Here is a 22,124-nt window from a genome sequence, read left to right as displayed (position 1 = left end):
ATAAGTTATTTAAATCGTGGTTTCAACAAATATTCAACTTAATTGCTTTAAAATATCTCCGCTTTTAAGCGTTTGTTTACACACTTAGTTTCACTTTGAAAGATGAATTTAATAGTTTAATTAAATAACTTCTATTTTATTTATTTTTTGTTGTAATATTTAAATTTTAAAAAATTTTTTAAAAATTAACATTTGTTATATTACCTTATTCTGCATGAAAGTCACTATCTTGTAACAATCTCGATGATGACGTCATAATATAGATGTGGTAGGCTTGTTATGATATCACAACTAACTTCCTAACTTAAAGGTCCGAGCCTTAAGTAGGCACGACGACGGTTGCTTCTCTTTATTTGATTTTTCTCTTTTAGGACAAGTTGGGGCGATTCTAGATCGAACTTAAAACGTTGGAACGGTTGGAACCGTTAGAATTTATGAAATAATTTCAACGTTAATATTAAAATGAGGTTTTAATAAAATTAACAATTTGTTCATCTGTGGGAATAATAATTAATAATTAAATTAAATATTTTACTGTATGTAGTTAATGTTGAACCTAATTAATTAAATTAAATCAAATTTAACAATGTTTTAATTCAAGAAAACTTATTTTTATTATTTAATTAAAGTTGAAAAATTAGAAATTAAAAAAAAATTAAATTTTTGCCTTAAAAAAACTGTTTTACATTTCGCACTGTCTTTATAACGTTTATTATGACATCACAGGTGATAATAATCATTTTAAAACATATTTTATTATCACGTCATAATATCTAATTGGGTATATTAAGACAATAAGCATTGTTTTAAATTTCGTTGATTAATTGTCGTCAAATTCTGGTTATTCTTTGTTTTAAAGTTATTTTAATTTCTCACGGGTTAGATACGAAGCGGAAACGTAAACTAAAACTTTTTCTTTTATGAACTAACAGGTTAAGGCTCGTAAAATACTTATTGTAATATCACTAACTCTTTCACGTTGTATCGCATCTAAATAACATACACCCTGTAGTGAAAGGGTTAGTAATGTCTAGTACGAGCCGGGTTTTATTGTTAAGGCCAGACCACGTGTCTTGGTGTTAGTTCTACACAAAGGTTCAACATTCTGTTCGTTATTTTGACTATTTTAGTCGTTATTTCTCAATGGTATCGCGATATAACGTGCTGAGACCTAGGCGAGATCTGATGGTGAGATCACAATAGGGTTAAGTGACGTCACAATCTGTTAAAAGGTGTTGATTACACTAAACTTAGGCCACCTGGTCAACTTTCTGTGAAGGTTTTTATTCTAAAGTTGTTACTAGATTCCATTCAATTATTTTTTGGCCCAATTTAGAAATATTTGAACTATTTTTAAATGTGGATTTTTGAACTAGGAAAATTTCATTAAATTAATAATAGTAACATAAAGAAATAAATATAGGGATAATAAGAACCACGTTTAAACTTATATTAGTAACAATGTTAATAAAAAGACACTGAAATAATCTTATTATAATTTTTAATTCTATAATTTATTTTTTTCCATATTGCCACCATTTTTTTATTTTGCAAACACTGACTGGGCACTTTAATTAAACTTTTATTTCCTTTTAAAAGTTAACTTATCAACAATTTATTTTAGGTACTTATAACTTAACAGCTAAATATGTTATAATAGTAATTAAAATTATTTTACGTAATTAGAATTATAATTATCACAAAAAGTAAAAATTTTCACAAAAATCAAAAAATGTACTTACACATACAGACACACAAACAAGTAAATGAAAGTGTGTTTATTTTTATAATGGTTTCTTATTTACAACCTTTAACAATATTTACCATGTGCTTATATATAACAATTTTACCTTAATTCAAAATTAAACATTAAAATTCACATTTTTTGACACTAATTTAAAAAAACCTACTGACAATTTAAATATTATTTGTTAAACATTAATTTACCTTGAACTTAATTATTTATAATATTTGATAAACTCTAAAATTTTAAATTTTTGACTTAATATACTTGTACACTAACCGGAAAAGATATCTTTAACGTAGGCTTATATATTTAATATCGGATATTTAACATCCTTTTATTACCGACTGTGACATCACAGGGTCACTCTAAACACGTGTTCAATCACTTGTATTTCCTTTTATATAATATGGAAAAAAGGAATTGTTTAAAAAAAGTAAATTTTGAATTTAAAATAATATTTACCAAAATTTTAAAAATAACCCAAAGTAAGCTATTGTTATAAATAAAAATGGTATTTTTGTATATATTAAATTAGATTTAACAATAAACATTTAAACATATTTAATTGTTTAATACATTTATTATTTTTAATCAATTTTTAAGTTTTTTTTTTAAACTTTTTGCTGGTAAACCACCTAATAAAATCAAATACATAAAAGGGCGTAAATCACATGACAGGTCACGTGACTCTGTACGACCACGTGTTCACAAGCACAGCTGACAGGCCTTCAAACAAGTTTAAACTCGTTTTGTTTGCCTATATGGCGCAAAACTTTTATTATCTTACATGTTTTTTGTTTGGTTAGCATATTACAATTTTACCTACGTCATTTCAGATGCGCATACGCTTAAAATAAATTTAATATTCCAATCTAAACTTGGTTAAACTTTTAAAATTGAACTTTAACTAATTTTAAACTGTCTGTGAATATTTCTTATTTGCTAAAGGAGTTTTGTTTTCAAAACGAAAGTAGAGTTTGTTTTACGAAGTGTTTTTAAGCTTCGGATATTCCCTAAACACACACCCTTTAAAACATAACAAATATCAAATTAAACAACTTTTAAAAACTCATTTTTTTATTTTTTTTATACCTCTATAACCTTTTAATTACTGTATAAGTCTAAACGTTAACTATGCTAATATAAATGCGCTTGGTTATTTATGTGAGCGCATAACAGCTGTTTATGACGTCACAACAGCCGATTCACACTTTCATAACTGGAATAAACTGTTACATCTAGAATGAAATAAACTGTTACAATTAACACAATTTTAGCACAAAAAAAATAACTAATTTTTTTAGAATTGGCTTAGCAATAGTAAATGTTTTAAAATGTACAAATTTCTTTAATTTGTTGAGCTATTTTTATTCAATTTGCTAATTTTAAATAAGTCCCTAAACTTTAACTTAACTTTTTACTTCTCCATTGTAAACTGAACTCTTTAAAGTGATGTTAGATTTAATATAAAGTATTCACAACCCTTTTAAATGAAACGGTGCGAGTTTAATTAACTCCAACATTAAAAAGCTTAGCAACAAACTATGGAAAACATAATCTGGGAATTTTTTAATTTAAACTCACCGGGTTATTAATTAACTTAATTAACTTAATTGCCAATACACGTTTAATAACTTCAAAGGGGTGATAGAGATATGAAAGAATACCACGCGATGTTAATTATGACGTCATTCAGAATGCCACGCGGTGGTAATGTTACGTCACAAAGATTACAAATAAAAAGGGGTTTAATAAGGGAATGCTGATATCAATTGGTGTAATTATTAAATTTGCTTTAAAAAAACTTTTAATTAATTAGTTTTTTTGATTGTGATTAATTTATGAAAAATGTAAAAGTGTCAACATTTTAGAATGAGCCAGAGTTTAAGTTAAAAAAAAATTACAAAGTCAATTATCGTATGTTTAAAATAAAGCTAAAACTATAAAGTAAATGTAAGCAAACATGTTAACACAGTTTATCATGATAATAACTTGTCACTTTGATTAATCTCTCTACCTTGGAAATTTTAGATCATTAAAAAGCCAAATTATTAATAGTTTCAACTTATGTAATGGTAATACACATAAAAGTCTAAGATCTAGTATTTATATTGTATAGTAATATATATTTTACCTATAAATTTAAATATAATTATTCTGGAAATGTAATATTTAAATTATTTTTACTCTCTTGCGTACTCTTGCGGTAAAAAAGTGATTGCTAAAAATTGTGTACGTTGCAATTTTGCACTATTTATTTTAATCACTGTAAAATATTAAGCAAAACTTAATTAATCTAATAAAGAATTTTAGTTTAACAAATTGACAACTTAATTTAGTTGTTTCAATTGAGATATTTGCTAAAAATAATAATTCTGTAAATCGTACTTTTTTAAAAAAATGTTATTTTAAAATAAACATGCTAAAAACTAGAGCTTAATTATAAACACTTACACTTTAAGCATTCAACTATATTATCTTAATGACAACAGTAATATGACAAGCTCTATCTTTATCTATTTTCTACTTGAATGATAAAAAACACCTTTAAACATCAATTTATATAGTCGAATAGGAAAGTCAAAGGGGATTTCCCTAGAGGGAGTTCACCGTGGCAAGTCTAGGCATGATTTAATGCTTTCTAATTATACCAACAGAATATGGTGCAATTTTTGTTACGTTTACCTTTTCCGTATGTATGTGGGTGTATTTATAAAAGAAGTATTTGTTATTAATTTGTTGCAACATAAAATAAAAAAAATGTTTCAGTTAAATAAAAATGAATTTTTTTTGCCACAAAACTGCTTCATTTTTTTACAAAAAAGACTTTATGCAACTTATAGGTTCTTCTAACAAACAAGATTATATCATTAGAATCTTGTTTTTTTAGTTTAAATATTTTGTGTTAACACTAGCCTCATTGAACAAATATTTGTTAAAGTTCGTTGTTTCTAATTTTTTTTTATTTTACTAGGGGCTGGATAAGTGGAAGGAGCTTTTTCTACTGGTAAGATGTTTCTTCTCATTTTTATAAAAAGGGTAGTGCTAAGGGGGGTTAAGGGGTAAGTGATTGTGAAGCAATCGGGTTAATGGGTGAAAGGTAAAAAGGCGACTTAGCTGGTGGGTTAAGGGGATTGTGTTCAAGGCCTGTGTCTGCGTAATTAGCAATTTGTTTGGGCAGATTTTAATTATGCCCGAAATTAAAGTGAGCAAATTTTTACTAGAAGTTTTTAAATCGAGGACAAATAAAATATTGTAAAATATAATGATGCTATGGTAGTGCCCAAAGTTGCTATAAAGTAAAGTTCGAATTCTACGATCGGGTAAAAGTTTTATATAATCACGTGTTTACAAAAGTTACGTAAAAGGTAAACAAATTTGTTATTTTGGGTAAAAAACGGGATTTAAAGATAAATAAATTGTTTTGAAATGTTATTTTTATACATTAGGTAAACTAAGGGCTTTATATTTATGGGTTTTTATCTTTTTAGAATAGTTAAAATATAAAAAAATAGACAATTTTATTAAGATTTTTAAAACGTTTTTTTTTTTGCTTTTATTTTTAATGTTTAGCTTAAATATCTACTTTTATTCGTAAAAGATTAAACAAATATTAAATTTTATGTTCTATTTTAGGTAAATCACCTGTTTGACTTAAAAAAACGTATTAGAAACAGTTTTAATAAGCTAAAAAATTAGTTAACTAATTTAAGTTGTCAATCAAGTTGAAAGTCAGTTGCTAGTTACATTTGCATATCTTGTTAAATAAAGGTTTTAACAAAATCATGTCAACGAAATGTTTAAGAAGAATAATTACAAGTAAGTTAAATTTTATTTAAAATAAACAACAATTAAAACAAAATAACTGATGTTACTCTATGTTTAAGTCGCGCATTCGACTTTCCCACATTGAGGATAAAGATATAAATATACAAAAAAAAACTAATTTCAAATGTTTCTGCAGGTTACTTACAAAGTCGTGTTTTATTTACAACAAAACCAATTCTATCGGCTCCAACTTTACAAAAATCTAAACCTATTATGGTGATTAACCAAAATGTTTCGTTTATAAGAAGTTATTCAAGTTTATCATTTGATGAAATTAATCTACTTAGAAATAAGGAAAACATTTGCTGGAAATGCAGGTAACTAAGTGTTTCTAAAGGCTGTAAATTAAAGTTTTTATGAAGTCCTTCAATTATATATATATATATACTGGGTTTGGTAACCATGCCATAACATGCTATAAAATCTTCATGTAAACATTAATACTTTTGGCATTTTTTAAATCATTAAATTGATTTCGTCATTTTTTCCCGTCGCATTGTTGTAATATTAATTGTATATCGTATTTATTATTTACTTTTATCAATGCGCGAAAAACCAAAAAAAATAAAAAATACATTGATGTAAGTAATGCCTTTTTAAAACAAAATTGTAGGTCCGAAGTAGAAGAAAAATCAAAATATTTCTGCTCGAATTGTCAAACAATTCTTCCCTTAAATAAAAAAGAAGATTATTTTTCACTTTTTGGAATCAAAAAAAGTTTTCAAATCTCAGCCGAAGAATTACAAAAAGAATTTAAAAACTTACAGGTAGTTAATTTTAATTATCAATATCAATTACATTTTTGTTTTTAAATTGTTTCTGATTTTTAGAGAAATTTGCACCCAGATAAGTTTTCATTAAAATCTGCAACAGAATTGGAAATATCGCAAGCAATATCTTCACAACTAAACAAAGCTTATTTTGTGTTGCTGAAACCATTAAGCAGAGGTCTTTATATGCTGGAATTAGAAGGTGATTATGGCTTTTTAATAGTAAGGCTAAATGTTCTTATTACTACACAATACAATCATTTTTAATTGTTAGTTAGGTTTAATGTTAATAAAAGCTTACATAAAAACCTTTTTATATATATTTATTGTGTGTAGTATATTATTTAGACTTCTTTTTAAGATTTTTGTTTGTATATTTAACCTAAAAATAAATTTCAATTTCAATCTATGCATATATATATGTAATTACACTCAATCTATTTATCTATTTTTTAAGGGGTTCTTATGGGTGAAGATGTGACAGCTGACGATCCACATTTCCTTATGGAGATCATGGAATTAAATGAACAAGTAAGTTACTTTGTTTTTGAACTTTTTAACCTTAATGTGTAAAGGCCGACTTCACAGCCTAAACATAGAGTAACATTTGTTACTCTAACCCGGTCTCAAGTTGTTTTTTTGTGTATGTGTATTTTAGTTTAAGATATATTGTGTCAAAACCACTGTTTTTTGTGAAATAAGAAATGGTAAAACTATTGTTTTTTCATTATAGAAATATATATCAAAATATGTAAATGAAACCTTATTATTTCTGATTTTTTGTTAGATTGAAGACGCTGAAACAATTCCAGATTTAAAACTTGTTTACAACGAGGTTAAAACCACAGTTGATGACCTCACAATCAAGATTGAAAACGCCTTTAAAGCCAATAACATCGGCCTTGCAAAGAGTTGTATCATTAGTTTTAAATATTACGATAATATCTTAGAGAAACTAAAAGATAAAATCCCTCCAGAATAGATTATATTCTTAGTTGTAGTAAATACCTCATATTATATTTTACACAAAATTCAATTATGATTTTATTAATTTATTTTTAAATTTGATATATTGCTTAAAATAATTAATTAAGTAAAAAGAATACTGCATGTAAACATCAAATATAAATCAACTCTTGTAAGAGTACAAGATAATGAATAAATTTAAAACGATTTGCACTAATCAGGGGCTTGACTCTGTTTTATATTTTGCTTTGGTTTTTCTCTTTGATTGCTTGGGATTCGGATACAAACGCTTCCATGTCTGGAATAAAGAGGTTTTACTTTTATTGGGTAAAAAATTTGATTTTTAAAATTTAATTTTTTTTGCTTTATTTTTTGGTAGTAGGTGTTTATTTCCTTTTTTTTAAGTCCTTCTAGCATATGGAATGTATTTTTTTAATTATTTTTTATTTTTTGTTTTATTAATTTTTTTTTGGTTCTTATACAAATTTTTTGTAAGTTTTATTAAAGTCAACATTGAGTTTATGAACTTGTTTGGTGCTTCAAGTTCTTACATTACCTGTACAGTCTTCGTGGCATATTCTCACACTTCTCCCACTTGTTCCTGATTGGACAAAACCACTCAACGGTGTCCAATGACGATGCTGTTGACTCACTAACGCCCCCAGTGACAAAAAGTTTGTTGTTAACGACAGTCACCCCACAGTTGTCCCTTTTCTAAAACATAGATTGGTTTGTAAGTCTTTCTAAACTTCGAGAAGGGTTATATGTCTAGTAACAACTTTTAAGCTAGCAAGGCTAGAAGTTATTTGCTTACAAGTTTTAAATATTTGTTTATATTGAAAATCGTTTGATTTCAAACTTGGGTTGTCAAGTGCAATGTAAGCCTAATTATATTGATATTTTGTATTCATACTCAAAAATTTCTTTGTATTGATACAACTTGAAATTTCGTTGTATATTACGCTTTTTTTTAAAAAGCATTGGCTTTGTTTCTATTTGGGTTGTTAAGTTAAGTGTATGCATACTTATGAATGAAATTGTGTGGATTCATCTTCTTGGAAAAATCTTTAATTTTTAAGATGATAATATAACATGGCACCAATTGTATAAACTACCTGTATCATATCAGCAACCTTGCTCACTGCATTCGTTTTTTGATCAAACATTTTAACAGTTTTCGATCCTCCACCAAGAAGATAGATTTTGTTTGATATTGTAGCTGCTTGGGCACATGAATGGTCTATCAGCGGGGATTGAACCTGCGACCATTGGCTTTCTGTAGTTGTGTAAATCTAGGAACAAAATCTAATTTTTTGTTAACTACTTAAAAACGGTAATATGTGCTCAGATGTTTTTTGCCTTTTTTACTTTAACATACTTATATATCTTATACCTGTATAGTCGGGCTAATAATATATTGGTCAGAAAATCCTCCAAATACAAAGAGTTTGTTTTTAAACCCAGCTACAGCTGGGCATTTTACAGCGAAACAAAGATGTTTGATTGGATTCCATTTGTTTTTTGTTGAGTCGTATCTTTCAACGTCTGTAAGACATTGTCTTCCATCTGTCCCACCTATAAATATTAAGTTTTAACGTAAGTGGATTTTAGAAATAACTCTTCTTTATAAACATATGCCGGCAGCGTGGTGTAGTGGTAAGAACACCACCACACATGAGGCCGTGGATTCAATCCCCACTGACCTCATGCTGTAGCGTCCTTGAGTAAGGTGCTGTAAATGGTATGAACTTCTGCTGAGCCAGCACTTTATCAACAGCTTAATCACCGGGCAATTATAATCTTTAATATCCCAAACTGACACAGGCAACTCGAGACTGGGTCGGAGTAACTGATGTTACTTTATGTTCAAGTCGCGCATTCGACTTTCCCACATCGAAGATAAAGATCTATACAAAAAAAATATTATTTCAACATGCTGGTTTTGAGGTATAATGTAACGTAGTCATAGCATTGTGGGCCTTGAAAACGATTATACTCGTATGTTATAATCTATATGAGCCCTATATAGGTTTCGTATACTTTATTACTTACCTACTGCATATATAGAACCCTCTAATACTGCACAAGTATGGTGATATCTCGCCGTTACCAGGTTTTCTCCTTTAGCCCATTTGTTAAGGTAAGTATAGAAAACTAGCACTTCGTTGCTGGGTTTATTATCAACAGTCCCTCCTAGGATAAAGAGAAGTTTAAATTGAGTTTAGAACGATTTCAAGTAAAGCTTATGTATATATTAAACGGTATTAACCTGTTAAGTAGACCTCATATCCTAGTGATGCGACACTAAACGCTTTAGCGTGAATATCACTGGGTAAATTGTCTAGCTCCTCCCACTTTTGCGTAGACCAATCATAGCATGCCACGTCATTAACTCGCTCGTGTAACGAACCAATCCGAGACTCTCCACCAAATACCATTAAAACCTTAAAGAATTAAAGATAAACTTCAATTATTTATGAGTATTATATTAGGGTGAAAACTAGTGTGCATTTTTAGTTATTGTTACCTCTTTGCTTGTACATTTCCTCGGCTTTCGTTGCTTTCCATGAAAATTGTTACGAAATTCCCCAGAAATTTGATAAGTTCGAGCCTCTAGAACCTGTTTCATTAAAAACAAATTATAATGAGTTATGTACAGAGGTTAACAATACCTTCATAAAGTAGGCTGACCAATTAAATGTCAAAAGTAAAGGTAATTAAAATAAACAAAAGTGACAATACCGTTGTTTCAACTATACGTTTTTGTTACCATTTTAGATAAAATATTCCATTTTGTCATAATTTATCGTAATTTTTTTTGTCATTTTGTCATAAATTTTTTATTTTGTCATATTTTATTAACTTTTAATTTGGTACCTGTCTAATACAAGCTTTGTTGTGGTAAATCAGAGGATCGACCGTTGCTTGTAGTTTCAGGTATTCGGCTTTCACGAATGGAAGTCTAACCGATTCTAAACAAACAAGTAACCTTTATTTTATCTCATGTGTTTGTAGATCGGCTTGTAAGCAAATATTTGTGATAAAAATGAAAGTAATATGGTTAGTTTCGCTTAGTAAACTACTTAAAGAAAACATATGTTATTTATCTTATTTAAAAATAGTTCTCTAAAACAGAAACTCATATTTTTAAAATTACAAATAAGTATATTTTAGTTTATTTTTAAAACCTTAAACAATTACTTATTCTTGATAAAACAAACCCTTTTATGACATATATAATTAAAACTTCTTACCCAGCACTTTTTCCACGTGCTTGCCTCGTTCATCTACATTATGACGTATCCACCTTAACGCGGCATCGAACACAAGACTTTCTCGCTTTACATTCAAGTCGTCGTCTTCAAAATACTCGATCAAAGCGTTTAAACCGAGATCAAGGAATTCTTCCTAAATTAAAACATGTGTTAAGTCTGTTACAGTGCCATTATATACTGGTCTTGCTAATAAGAATATACAAAGATGTTTTGAGAAGGTTTAAATGTAAACTTGGCTTTTGTAACCTGTTGGATGATATCTGAGAAGTGGCGCTTAGCAAACTCATCAGCTGATTTAAAAAGGTTCTGGCAAGAATGGTGGTCAGCTAACCTTCGGATCTAAGCATTAAACAAATTAAGTTTATGGCCTAAGCTCTAAAGTTATTTGATTACTTTACAGTTTTTTATTATAATTAACATAGCAGTATAGGTTATGTTTTTAAGCTGTATCTTATAAGAATTTAAGCTTTAAAATCGATTCAATAATAAGGAAAACTTGCTAATTGTTTTAACAGTTTTACCTATATTTATGAAACAAACATGCTTAAATATTTTACTTATTAGTTTTTTTAATTCCTTACTTGCAAACAGGAAGTGACGTCAATGCATCTGAGAAGATATTTCGCCGCTGCATCTCGTAGCGGAAGAAAACCGAATAAATCCGCGGCGGAAAGTAGTTCCGCTGCATTATCTTGTGTCAACACGCACATTCCTTAAAACATTAAAATTAAAAATTTATTTAACTATTCGAACTCCTTGTGTCTAATAATGTTTGTAAATCCATATGGCCCTGTAGTTGTATAAATAAATGCAAGTATTTTATTATGTTATGCATTCAAAAAACATGGATTTTATAAATGGTGTTTTACTAGAGATAGTCCCTTTTGTATAAAATGCATTGTAAATTATAAAAGTTTGATATTAAATTAACTTAAGCACACGTATAGAAAACTTTAAAGTATATTTTACCAGTGTAAGCGTACTGAAGAATGTTGTCCATAATATCAGATTGGATTCCATGTAGTTTAATTTCTTTTTGGGTGACTTCTCTCAAACCATTCGCAAACATTGCCTAAAATAGGACAAGTTTATGTTATAATAAAGTAGTTTAAATACAATGTTTTTGTATAAATCTTTGTCCTCGATGTGGGAAGGTCGAATGCGCGACTTAAACAAAGAGTAACATCAGTTACCTCGACCCAGTCTTGAGTTCTCTGTGGCAGTTTGGGATATTATAGATTATAATTGCCTGATAATTATACTGCTGATCAAGTGCTGGCTCAGCTGAAGTTTACACCGATTATAGTACCTTACTCAAAGGCGCTACATAATAGGAGCAGTGGGGATTGAACCCAGGACCTCATGTAGTGTAGAAAGTGTTCTGACCACTACACCACGCTAATTGTTGTACCTTGAAATATTCACAACTTGACGCTAACACCGCTCGATGACACTCGAACAATCGACTTTCAACCGCGATTGTGACGTCGGTTAGGATCCCTTGTTCTCTCATAACGTTCAATTGTCTTAGGTTTGTTGCTCCCTGGATAGGAAACTAAACAAAGAGATTTAAATCCCAGTTTGTGACGTTATAAAGTACGTGAATTGATAATGGGTTATTGGTGATGTTTATGCCTTAAAAATGTTGTCGTAAATTGTAAATTATTTAAATGGTTTAAAACCTTTAAAATTTTGTTTTTTAATTTTGTCAAGCTAACGTTATTAAATACAATTTAAAATGTAAAAATTTTTCGTCAAAAATTCACATTTTTTTATATTACAAAATCGAAACATTTAAAAACCAGTTAGTACTCCATTCTGTTAAATTTACGCCATTTTTGAGCGTTTTTAAAGCTATGTCTAGCGCGTTATGTAAACATTAAGTTCTAACGTTAAACAAGGTATCTTTGTGACGTTTCAATCTCATTGTTTGGTCATAAAAGCTAAGTCGTTATGGTGAATATTTTGAAACACAGTTTAAAGCTTTTATAGATAAATAGCTCCGTAAATGTTGGTTTAGTTGGGTTTAAATAAGCCTGCTAGAAACTGGTGCTGCTTTCAAACTTTTTTAAATCTTAATTGCTCCTATAACTTATAATATATTTTAGTTAATAATATTTCTTTTATTTTTACTTACCACAAACTTAATGCTTTCTACTTGCATTATAAATTACACAATTGACTTTTGTTATATACAATCAAGCTATTATTACGTTTGAATTGTTACGTAATAATGTCAGTTTTCCATTTTCGAGTTTCAATTTTTCTTTTTGGCCGCTTTCTGACTTGACGTTAGCTTTTACTTTCAAGTTTAAACCAACATACAACTCTTAGTTGTGCTCTTATTAACTCATACACGTTTGTTATTATTTCGTCATACGCCGCATTGTTATAAAACAAGAGTCCTGAGTACCTTTTTTTTTTTCTGTTACGTCACACACGGTACTTCAGATTGTCGATTGAATGGGCATTGTTTGTTTGACAATGGTAAAGTTTTTGGCCTTGTTTATCAAATGTTATTAATACGTAACAATAGTCTTTGTTTATTGTTTTGACAAGAATTTTATATTTATTATTAAGATTAAATTTACACTTAAATTATAATAAAGCGTTATATGAACTTGATTTTATTCGTGAATGAGTAAATAATATTCTTTTCTAGCTGATAAAACTCTAAAAATAGGCATATTTCTTTGTATTTATTTCTTTATTTATTAAACATTTGATTTTCTTTAAAATACGATTCCAGTATTCTGAGTTATCCAATCTTTCACTGAAAGATTCTTCGACCAAACCGAAGGTCGCGTTGTTGGACAATTGTTTCCTCCCCAAGACGTATTTCCGACCAACCTCGCGCTTCCGTCGCCTTCACGTACGATCAATGGCCCGCCAGAATCACCCTACGTCATCAAAATTACGTCATCAAAATATCAAACTTAAAAAAAAATATATATATATATTTTTTTTATAATTTGGCGTCGGACTACGAGCCGAAAGGTTTCGGGTTCAAGCCGCATCCTTTATTCAATTAAATTAAACCCTTTATTCAATTATTCAATTAAACCCTTTATTCAATTAAATATAAAATCTGCCACCACGCTAATAAAAAAACAAACTTTCGCTAAGATTTTCTTTTTAGATTAATTTTATTGCTTTTTGAGATATATACTTTACCCATATTAACGAAAAATATATAACACAAAAGTGATTTATACAACAAAAGATTAGGTAAACGTAATTGTATTGTATGTTGTGCTTACCATACAGGCACTGACGTCATCTCCCCCTGCACATTGCATTCGTTCAGTAAACTGACTTGGCCAATATCTTAAACATTCAGCAGCTTCCTGTAGGGTGGTATACGCGATCTGAAGTTGTAATGGCATGTAGATATCGGACCAGTAAGTCTTACCCCAGCCTGTCATCTCAGCAAGAGTTCCGCCTGGATATTCCATGCTTGCCAACTGGATCACCTCGATCTGTGAATATTTATTTTTTTTGGAGGTTTAATTGAATAAACCTGGATCACAGTGTTGTCTTTATGAGGTACTAATTATGCATTTTTTACATTTATTTATCCTTGATGTAAGAAGGTCGGCTTCACGACCTAAACATAGAGTAACATCTGTTACCCCAACCCAGTCTTAAGTTGTCTTTGGAAGTTCAGAATGCATGCTGTATAGTATTAGACTAGCACATTGTTTATTATAATATTCAAAAGTATCCAAAGAGACTGGGTCGGAGTAACTGATGTTACTCTATGTTTAAGTCGTGCATTCGACCTCCCCACATTGAGGATAAATAATAGTTAACAATTTACACTACTTACAACTCCCTGTTGTATTGGTGCTGGTGTACTTAATGTGATGATTCCGAAATCGTAATCGATGGTAAATCGGTTGTAATTTGGATGCATCAGGAAGTTGGCGACCTGTATCGTTGTCTTCATTGGGTTTCTAAGGTCTTTTGTTCCCATGACAACGTAGAAGTTGCTTTAAATATAATCGCGAGCGTTATAAAGGACATAAATGTTATTATGCCATTTTGGCACACATGTGCGCCTGAAATGTGTAAAGGGTTACTTAACGCAAGTACGAATTGACCACCACACTAGTAATAATAGACTTGGACGAATAGACCCAGGTACGAATCGACCAACACCAATTTAACTTACGTGTTAATGCAATGAGCCGCTGTCATGACAAAGGTTTCCGATATAAGCGACCCCCCACAAAAATGGTCGTCCCCTTTTTGGAGGGAGACCTGCCATGGAGCTTTCGATAAATCATCGAGTTCTTCCCCAGCGATAATTCTGTTATCACAATGGACTGACACAACTAAAACAATAGTGGTTGTTACGTCAATATTACAAACAAATAAACTATCATAAAATATTAAGTTTCTGTTTTTTTTTAATTTATTTTAAATATTTTACCAACTAATACACTCTTCTAGTAAAAAAACACTTTATGTAGCAAAAAAGTTAAATTAAACTATTTTAAATTTTAACATTTATTTATATAATTTTAACATTTTATACCGACCTATTAAGAAAAGACTGAGAACAAACAACATATTTTCTTCTTTACAGAACCCTGCACAAAAGTTAAATAAGCTCTAGTGGTGGTTGTATCTAATTGTGTTAATCTTATTCCTGTATTAAGGTACATAATATGTTTGCATGTGTTCAGTTCTCACGCACTGAAAATAGAATACTAATGCCATAATGTGGTTTGCCAAAAAAGATCTTAATTGGCTCCTTTTACTACATGAGGTTCTGAGTTTGATCCCCACTTATGCTGTAAGGGCCCAAGTAAGGTACTATACATCTGTGCTATTTTGCACAAGCTCCCAGTAGGCTATGTTGTATGTAGTTTGCCTTAGTGTTTTAGAAATACTTGTTGCAGAAACTATTAACGTAGGTAAACTTATTTCTATTTTAAACGTTCTACAAATATTAAATGTGCAACGTAAGTAATATATTGTTTTTAAGACAATTAAATAACAAATGGTTATATTTTCAGGGTGTGTAACTATTGCTGATTGTTAAAAAATAGAAACTTATATGTTAAAGCAATTAAAGGATATGTTTGTTTAATTTTTGTAATTTTCTTTATTAAACAACAAAATATCTTAATTTTTGGGTTACAATATTTTTTATTTTTTTGTACTCATGTAAACTTAAGGACTGAAATATGTGCAACTATCTACTTCTTGGTAACGTCTGCTTTTGGTTAAGCTACTTAAAGATAAATTACAAATTGTCTTTAATTTGTAAAGCCCTTTAGAAAAAAATTTACTGTTTTAAATCTCACCCTTTAAAGCTACTTTACAAGCTTGTTTATAATTATAGTTATACATTTCTGCCTACTGGCAAACTACACCACTTATATGGCGTATGCTACTATAGGACAACTATTTTACCAAAACTTCTTGCTCTAAAAAATAAACACACAACTTTCGTCTACAATATTCTTTTATTGCCTATTACAATTCAACAGCAGTAAGTCCTGTATGTTGTTGGATCCATTCCTTGATCTCGGAGTTCTTGGACCAGGCTGACGGCAGGTCCACGGTACAAGTTGAAGCAGCCCACGATGTGTTACCGACCAAGTATGGGACTCCGTTCACTCTTACTACCAAGGGTCCACCAGAATCACCCTAAAATCAATCATGTTACAGTATGATACATAATGTTTGAAATAAACTATTTTCAGCGTTCTAAATACGTATGAAAAATAAGGTTAAAGGCTTCATTAAACACTCGTACTGTTATTTTTTCCAACTTATAACACAATATTTAATTTACTTATATATTTACGGTTTATAAAACCTAGGATCGTGAAAGACAAAATAAAACTAACAAGAACCTTTAATTTAAACGGGAAATTAGCCGAAACTGTAAAGTATAAGAGGGGATTATCGAAAACCGTAAAGTACAAGATAAAATTAGCAAAGCCTGTATATTAGAAGTAATATTTAGCAAGGACCGTAAGGCTTCAAATAAAAATCGGCAAAAACTGTAAAATACAACAGAGAATTAGCGGAGACCAAAAGTACGAGTGATTTAATATCTAAACTTACGCTGCAAACTCCGTTGTTCAAACCACCAGCGCACTGCATACGAGCAGTCACAATCGTCCAATAATTTCGGCACCTCGACTGCGACATCAACTCGGTGTAAGCAATTTGAAGATGATCTGGGCTTGCTCCTCCTCCAACGAGTCTTCCCCATCCGGTTGTTTCAGCAGCAGTTCCGTCAGGGAATTCGCTGCCAGCGATTTGGATGGCTTCAATCTGTTAATTCAAGTAGCAGAAATGTTATTTAAGAAGGTATATTGTTTAATAATTCACTAAGAGTTTAATGAGCTCTTGACGTAACTTAAACATGGTCTATAAAAGTTTTAAACAGTGTCTATGTAAGATACTACCGCAAGCAATATATTTCAGATTAAATTAAACTTGTCTAACTTCATACTAGGTAAGATATCAAAATACTATAGTATTAAACCTAATACAACCTATAAATCGGTTTTGGTTATTACATTAAAGTAATTTTAAAACAAAAATGTAATTGTGGCCAATGGTATTTGAATAATCTTCTATAAATAATGGTCCTCAGTTTTTTTAAATAATGTTTCTTTTTACGTCATAGCAGTTATATTGTTATAATAACACAAACAACATACCACTCCTGGCTGGAATGTGATTGGACTGCTCAAAGTGATGAAAGCGTAATCGTAGTCAATCAAGTTAGCGTTGTAACTCTCGTGGCAAGTAAACCCGGCCGATCTGATGGATATCCCGCCGCTGTAGCGGTTCAACGTACCCATAATGACGTCAATTGGACTGTGACATCACAAATGTAATATAAAGTTAATAATTACATCACAATAATTAGCTTTAAATTATTTTCTTTATGGCGAACCTGTTTTGACAATGGCAGGCAGTCATAACAATTGTTGACGAAACAATTGAACCTCCACAGAAGTGGCTTCCTCGTCTTTGTAAAGATGCTTGCCATGGAGCGGTCGCTGTTGTAGTGACGTCAGCACCATTGACAATTCTGTCGTCACAATGGACAGCCGTAGCTAAAATAAATGTTGTAATTTATTTTATTTTGGTTTTTCGCCCATTGATAAAAGTAAATAATAAATACGATATACAATTAATATTACAACAATGCAACGGAAAAAAATGACAAAATTAATTTAATGATTTAAAACATGCCAAAAGTATTAATGCTTACATAAAGATTTTAAGTATGTTATGGCATGGTCACCGAACCCAAATAAGTTAACATTTAATATATGATTAGCACGGCATAAACTCTTGTTTAAGTTATTTTCTGCTGCATTATTTTTTAATTAACTTTTTAACTACTGCTTACATAAACAATATAAATTACTATACTTAACCACAATATTCCATACTAGTTACATAGATTATATAATATGTTCACAAACCTATAAATATTAATAAAAACAACAAAAATAAAACCAAAACTTACCTAGTAATAGAATGCTTACAAGAAACAACATTTTTCTTTGCTGTTTAGTTTCAATAAGATAAAATCTAAACTTTGTAATCTTTTATACCATTCATGACTAAGGCTTTTAAGTTAGAGTGACGTCATATATACATCGTATTAAGAATAAATATAACTTGGGTCAATATTTTTTGTTTAACTGATGTTGCTAAGCAGTTTATATTAAGAAATTGTGGTTTAGTTTGTTCCTAATTGAAGTTGAAACCAGGTTGTTAGTTTCTCATGACGTCATTTAGTGACGTTTCATTTACACAACTAATAACCAGAGATATTTATAGAAGTAAATTTGTTCTTTATTAAATATTTAGAACATAAATGTTAAGGCTGTTACTTTTTTATTTAATTTAACAACACAAATCTCTTGCACTTTTAAAATTATTCTGACCTGACGTCATTAAGAACACTTGCTACACCACCATGAGGTACTGGGTTCAATCCCCACGGATCTCATGCTTTAGCGCCTTTGAGTAAGGCGATATAAACGGTGTGAACTCCTGCTGAGCCAGCACTTCATCAGCAGCATAATTACAGGGCAATTATAATCTATAATATCCCAAACTGCCACAGGCAACTTAAGACTGGGTCGGAGTAACTGATGTTACTCTATGTTTAGGTCACGCATTTGACTTTCCCTCATCGAGGATAAAGATATATAGAAAAAAAAACATTATAAATTATTATATAAAATATATATTAAGTTATTTCTTGGGTGGCATTTAAATTAACCTTTTTAGTTTTTGTTACGATAAAAAAGGATTGTGAATATAAATTGATATATTTTCGAAGCCTATGTAGAATTAATTTGTAAAGTTTTTAAGTAATTTCTTTATAACATTTTTATATATTACCTATTTGGGCTTAAATAATTGACTTAAATCATCGTTACTCTATTTATATACTGATCAAAAAAATCACAAAATAAATTTAATATTATTTTTTTTATTCTCCGATATAACTATTAATCCAATTTCGGGCAACTAAATTTTTCGACCAAGCTGCTGGGTAGGTTAATAAACAACCTGTGGGGCCCCATGAAGTGTTACCCACTAAATAGGGGACATCCCCCTCATATACGACCAACGGACCTCCAGAATCTCCCTAAAATTCGGAAATGTCAGGTTTAAATCTTAAACTAAATCTCTTAAAGAACAGTAAACATTTTTATAGGTAATATTACAGTTTTTTAGGTAGCTTTTATATTTTATTTTGTATCACCTTAAACATACTTCAACATTAAAAATCTTTTAAATGCTCTTTTAATCTTTTAAAATGTTTCAAATCAGTTGTATGCGCCCTTGAGTAAGGTGCTATAAACGGTATAAACTTCTGCTGAGCCAGCACCTAATCAACAGCATAATTATCGGGTAATTATAATCTATAATATCCCAAACTGCCATAGGCAACTCCAGACTGGGTTGGGGTAACTGATGTTACTTCATGTTTAGGTCGCGCATTCGATCTTTATAAATCAAGGATAAAAATATACTTTAACGATACTTACATTGCAAGCGTTGTTAACGCCCATACCACCTGCACACTGCATCGCATCAGAAACCAGGATCCAATATTGTCGACAAGTCTCTTTCGAGATAAGTTTCGTGTAAGCGACTTGCAGTTTATCTGGCGTTCTTCCTATTTAAAATGGTAAGAAAATCATTAAAATATTTTATAATAATTGTGGTTAATTGGCTTTTGGTTTTATAGTGTATTTTTTAAATAGTGTGGTTTTTAATTGCGGTTTTTAACAATAGCTTTAACTTTAGGCTTGTTTTTTAAAAACTTGTTATATATTTTTTAATATTTGTTTTAAATTATAATTATATAATATTTGGTTTGAATGTGTTTTTGGATGGGATTTTAAAGTATTTAACAATGTGTATATCTCAAGGCTTGTTACTGAAAATGTTGTTATATATTTTTAAACATTTTTTTTTCTATTTTTTTTGAATAATGATAACAAAATATTTTCACCTTCGTACTCTATATCTCCCCATCCTGTTATCATAGCATCCGTGCCTTCGGGGTAGTCTTGGTAAGCTATCTGGATGGCTTCCAACTATTTACACAACAAACTTTAACATGTTGTGCTTTTCACATGTTTAACTTTGTAAAATTAAATATTTGTTAAGGGTAGCGACTGTTATTTTGAAATAATACATTCAAAATTTCAAATGCTTATTTTGAAATTTTATTTCTGCCTTACTATTGAACCAGCAGCGTGGTGTGGTGGTCAAAACACTTCTTACACTACATGAGGTCCTGGGTTCGATCCCCACTGCTCTCATGTTGTAAAGCCCTTAGGTAAGGCAGTAAGGCGCTATAAACACCTGCTTAGTCAGCACTTAATCAGCAGCATAATTATTGGGCAATTATAATTTATAATATTCCAAACTGTTAAAGGCAACTCTAGACTGGGTCGGGGTAACTGATGTTACTCTATGTTTAAGTCGCGCATTCGACTTTCCCACATCGAAGATAAAGACAAATATAAAGAAATAATATGTTAGCACTTACCACACCAGTTTGCAATGGAATCGGGGTTTTCATAGGAATAAGACCGAAGTCCCAATCAATAATCACACTATTCCACTTAGGATGGCAAAGAAAGTCAGTTCCTCTGATTGCAATATTGGGCGCTGATAGGTCAGTGGTTCCCATAACAACGTTGACGTTTCTGTATTTATTATTAAGTTAAGTTTTGACCATCTAGTAATATGTTGGTTTAAACAGATAGAGTTATTTGTATGAAAAAAAAACATTTTTTTAAGTTTATGCCAATTTTTATTGGAATTAAAAAAATTTTTTTTAGAAAAAAAGTTAAGTTGAGCGACGGTTAAGCTAGTGTAAATGTAAGCCACTGTTTAAGTAATATAAAAGTCTTACTTTTAGTAACATATGGCTTTTGGGCAAGTAGTTTTAAGTCAAATGTTTGTTCGGTAAAATGATTTTCGGTTTCATGACAACAATTCTTTACATGTGCTTTAAGTAGCTTTACTCAAATGTACTCATTTAAGTTGAACTTACACACTCTGCCAGCAGTGACAAGCAGTGAGAATATAATTAGCTGAGATGATTGAACCACCGCAAAAATGGCGACCGGTCTGCTGAAGCGAGACCTGCCACGGAGCTAGCGATGTTGACGTCACTTCCTCGCCATTTATAATTCTGTCGTCACAATAGACTGACGATACTATAACAATATGCTTTATTATAACTTTTAAAAATAGGTTTAAACTATATAAATTTAAAGTTTTTTGCAAACTTTTAGTTGACAAGCAAATACAATAAGTCTAGGTGTTTTTATATAACCAAATTAAACTATTTTAACAGCATTTTAATATAAATATTTTATTTGTTTTTCAACCACTTTAGTTATTCATAATATAACGTACTTACCTAATAAAAGAACACCCAGAACAAACAACATATTTTCTTCTTTGCAGGGCCCTACACAAAAGTTTCTTATTTGTAACAGTCTTATATATATAGGACTGCACACGTGTCAAAGTGTGTTTAAAGTGTTTGTCTTAAGGTCTTGATAAAAAAGAGAGTTTAAAACTTTATTAAAACTAAAAAAATTAAAATATATATATATTTTTTAAAATATATCTTTATCCTCGATGTGGGAAAGTCAAATGCGCGACTTAAACATAGAGTAACACCAGTTACCCCGACCCAGTCTCAAGTTGCCTGTGGCAGTTTGGGATATTATTATAGAGATTAGAATTGCTCGATAATTATGCTGCTGATTAAGTGCTGGTTCAGCAGGATTTCATACCGTTTATAGTGCCTTACTCAAGAGCGTTACAGCATGATATCAGTGGGGATTGAATCCACGACCTCATGTGTGGTGTAGCAAGTGTTCTTACCACTACACCACTACACCACGAACACTTTTTTCATTTAGCATTAAATATCAAAAGTTTATAAAACTATTTATACTGAAACCATTTATATTTACACTTTTTAACGTGCTTAAGCCCTGTTTA

At 30.3% G+C, this 22,124-nt stretch overlaps 4 protein-coding genes across 4 annotated transcripts; 1 reads left to right on the top strand and 3 right to left on the bottom strand.

Annotated features, from left to right (window-relative positions):
* Positions 1 to 4,729: 4,729 nt before the first annotated feature.
* Positions 4,730 to 7,898, top strand: LOC145752141 (iron-sulfur cluster co-chaperone protein HscB-like). Its single transcript, XM_082568358.1, has 7 exons — positions 4,730 to 4,754; positions 5,384 to 5,566; positions 5,712 to 5,892; positions 6,189 to 6,342; positions 6,406 to 6,547; positions 6,803 to 6,876; positions 7,133 to 7,898. The coding sequence occupies exons 2-7, from the start codon at positions 5,533 to 5,535 to the stop codon at positions 7,325 to 7,327; spliced, it is 780 nt and encodes a 259-aa protein (XP_082424484.1). The 5' UTR covers positions 4,730 to 4,754; positions 5,384 to 5,532; the 3' UTR covers positions 7,328 to 7,898.
* On the bottom strand, positions 7,207 to 12,931 carry LOC145752140 (kelch-like protein 24). The gene is made up of 14 exons (XM_082568356.1): positions 12,724 to 12,931; positions 11,998 to 12,141; positions 11,556 to 11,658; positions 11,168 to 11,298; positions 10,833 to 10,925; positions 10,566 to 10,719; positions 10,189 to 10,283; positions 9,839 to 9,931; positions 9,581 to 9,755; positions 9,364 to 9,504; positions 8,705 to 8,886; positions 8,427 to 8,603; positions 7,868 to 8,025; positions 7,207 to 7,609 (listed from the first exon to the last, which is right to left on the bottom strand). The coding sequence occupies exons 1-14, from the start codon at positions 12,748 to 12,750 to the stop codon at positions 7,525 to 7,527; spliced, it is 1,758 nt and encodes a 585-aa protein (XP_082424482.1). The 5' UTR covers positions 12,751 to 12,931; the 3' UTR covers positions 7,207 to 7,524.
* A 387-nt stretch (positions 12,932 to 13,318) lies between these two features.
* Positions 13,319 to 18,127, bottom strand: LOC145752456 (transmembrane protease serine 9-like). Its single transcript, XM_082568746.1, has 9 exons — positions 18,097 to 18,127; positions 17,515 to 17,677; positions 17,276 to 17,435; positions 16,671 to 16,883; positions 16,078 to 16,247; positions 14,761 to 14,967; positions 14,416 to 14,578; positions 13,847 to 14,065; positions 13,319 to 13,486 (listed from the first exon to the last, which is right to left on the bottom strand). Exons 1-9 carry the CDS (start codon positions 18,125 to 18,127, stop codon positions 13,319 to 13,321), a joined length of 1,494 nt encoding a protein of 497 aa, XP_082424872.1.
* A 947-nt stretch (positions 18,128 to 19,074) lies between these two features.
* Positions 19,075 to 21,562, bottom strand: LOC145752454 (chymotrypsin B-like). Its single transcript, XM_082568745.1, has 6 exons — positions 21,532 to 21,562; positions 21,160 to 21,325; positions 20,650 to 20,809; positions 20,107 to 20,191; positions 19,637 to 19,767; positions 19,075 to 19,233 (listed from the first exon to the last, which is right to left on the bottom strand). The coding sequence occupies exons 1-6, from the start codon at positions 21,560 to 21,562 to the stop codon at positions 19,075 to 19,077; spliced, it is 732 nt and encodes a 243-aa protein (XP_082424871.1).
* Between the last annotated feature and the right edge of the window lie 562 nt (positions 21,563 to 22,124).

Source organism: Corella eumyota, chromosome 5 (assembly GCF_963082875.1).
Source record: "Corella eumyota chromosome 5, kaCorEumy4.1, whole genome shotgun sequence".
Lineage (NCBI taxonomy): Eukaryota > Metazoa > Chordata > Ascidiacea > Phlebobranchia > Corellidae > Corella > Corella eumyota.
Note: the sequence above shows the minus strand (reverse complement) of the source record. Positions and strands in the feature narration are given on the sequence as shown.

Excerpts from the sequence above, each read along its gene's own strand:
- LOC145752141 (XM_082568358.1), top strand. The coding sequence starts at position 5,533 with ATGTCAACGAAATGTTTAAGAAGAATAATTACAA. Across the intron at positions 5,893-6,188 it reads AACATTTGCTGGAAATGCAG|GTCCGAAGTAGAAGAAAAAT; the intron begins GTAACTAAGTGT and ends ACAAAATTGTAG. Across the intron at positions 6,877-7,132 it reads TCATGGAATTAAATGAACAA|ATTGAAGACGCTGAAACAAT; the intron begins GTAAGTTACTTT and ends ATTTTTTGTTAG.
- LOC145752140 (XM_082568356.1), bottom strand. The coding sequence starts at position 12,750 with ATGCAAGTAGAAAGCATTAAGTTTGTG. Across the intron at positions 10,926-11,167 it reads ACGTCACTTCCTGTTTGCAA|ATCCGAAGGTTAGCTGACCA; the intron begins GTAAGGAATTAA and ends TTTAATGCTTAG. Across the intron at positions 8,887-9,363 it reads GGGTTCTATATATGCAGTAG|GTGGGACAGATGGAAGACAA; the intron begins GTAAGTAATAAA and ends TAATATTTATAG.
- LOC145752456 (XM_082568746.1), bottom strand. The coding sequence starts at position 18,127 with ATGTTGTTTCTTGTAAGCATTCTATTACTAG. Across the intron at positions 17,436-17,514 it reads GCCTGCCATTGTCAAAACAG|TCCAATTGACGTCATTATGG; the intron begins GTTCGCCATAAA and ends GTGATGTCACAG. Across the intron at positions 16,884-17,275 it reads TCACATTCCAGCCAGGAGTG|ATTGAAGCCATCCAAATCGC; the intron begins GTATGTTGTTTG and ends TTGAATTAACAG.
- LOC145752454 (XM_082568745.1), bottom strand. The coding sequence starts at position 21,562 with ATGTTGTTTGTTCTGGGTGTTCTTTTATTAG. Across the intron at positions 21,326-21,531 it reads TCTGGGTGTTCTTTTATTAG|TATCGTCAGTCTATTGTGAC; the intron begins GTAAGTACGTTA and ends ATATTGTTATAG. Across the intron at positions 20,810-21,159 it reads TGTCACTGCTGGCAGAGTGT|AAACGTCAACGTTGTTATGG; the intron begins GTAAGTTCAACT and ends TAATAAATACAG.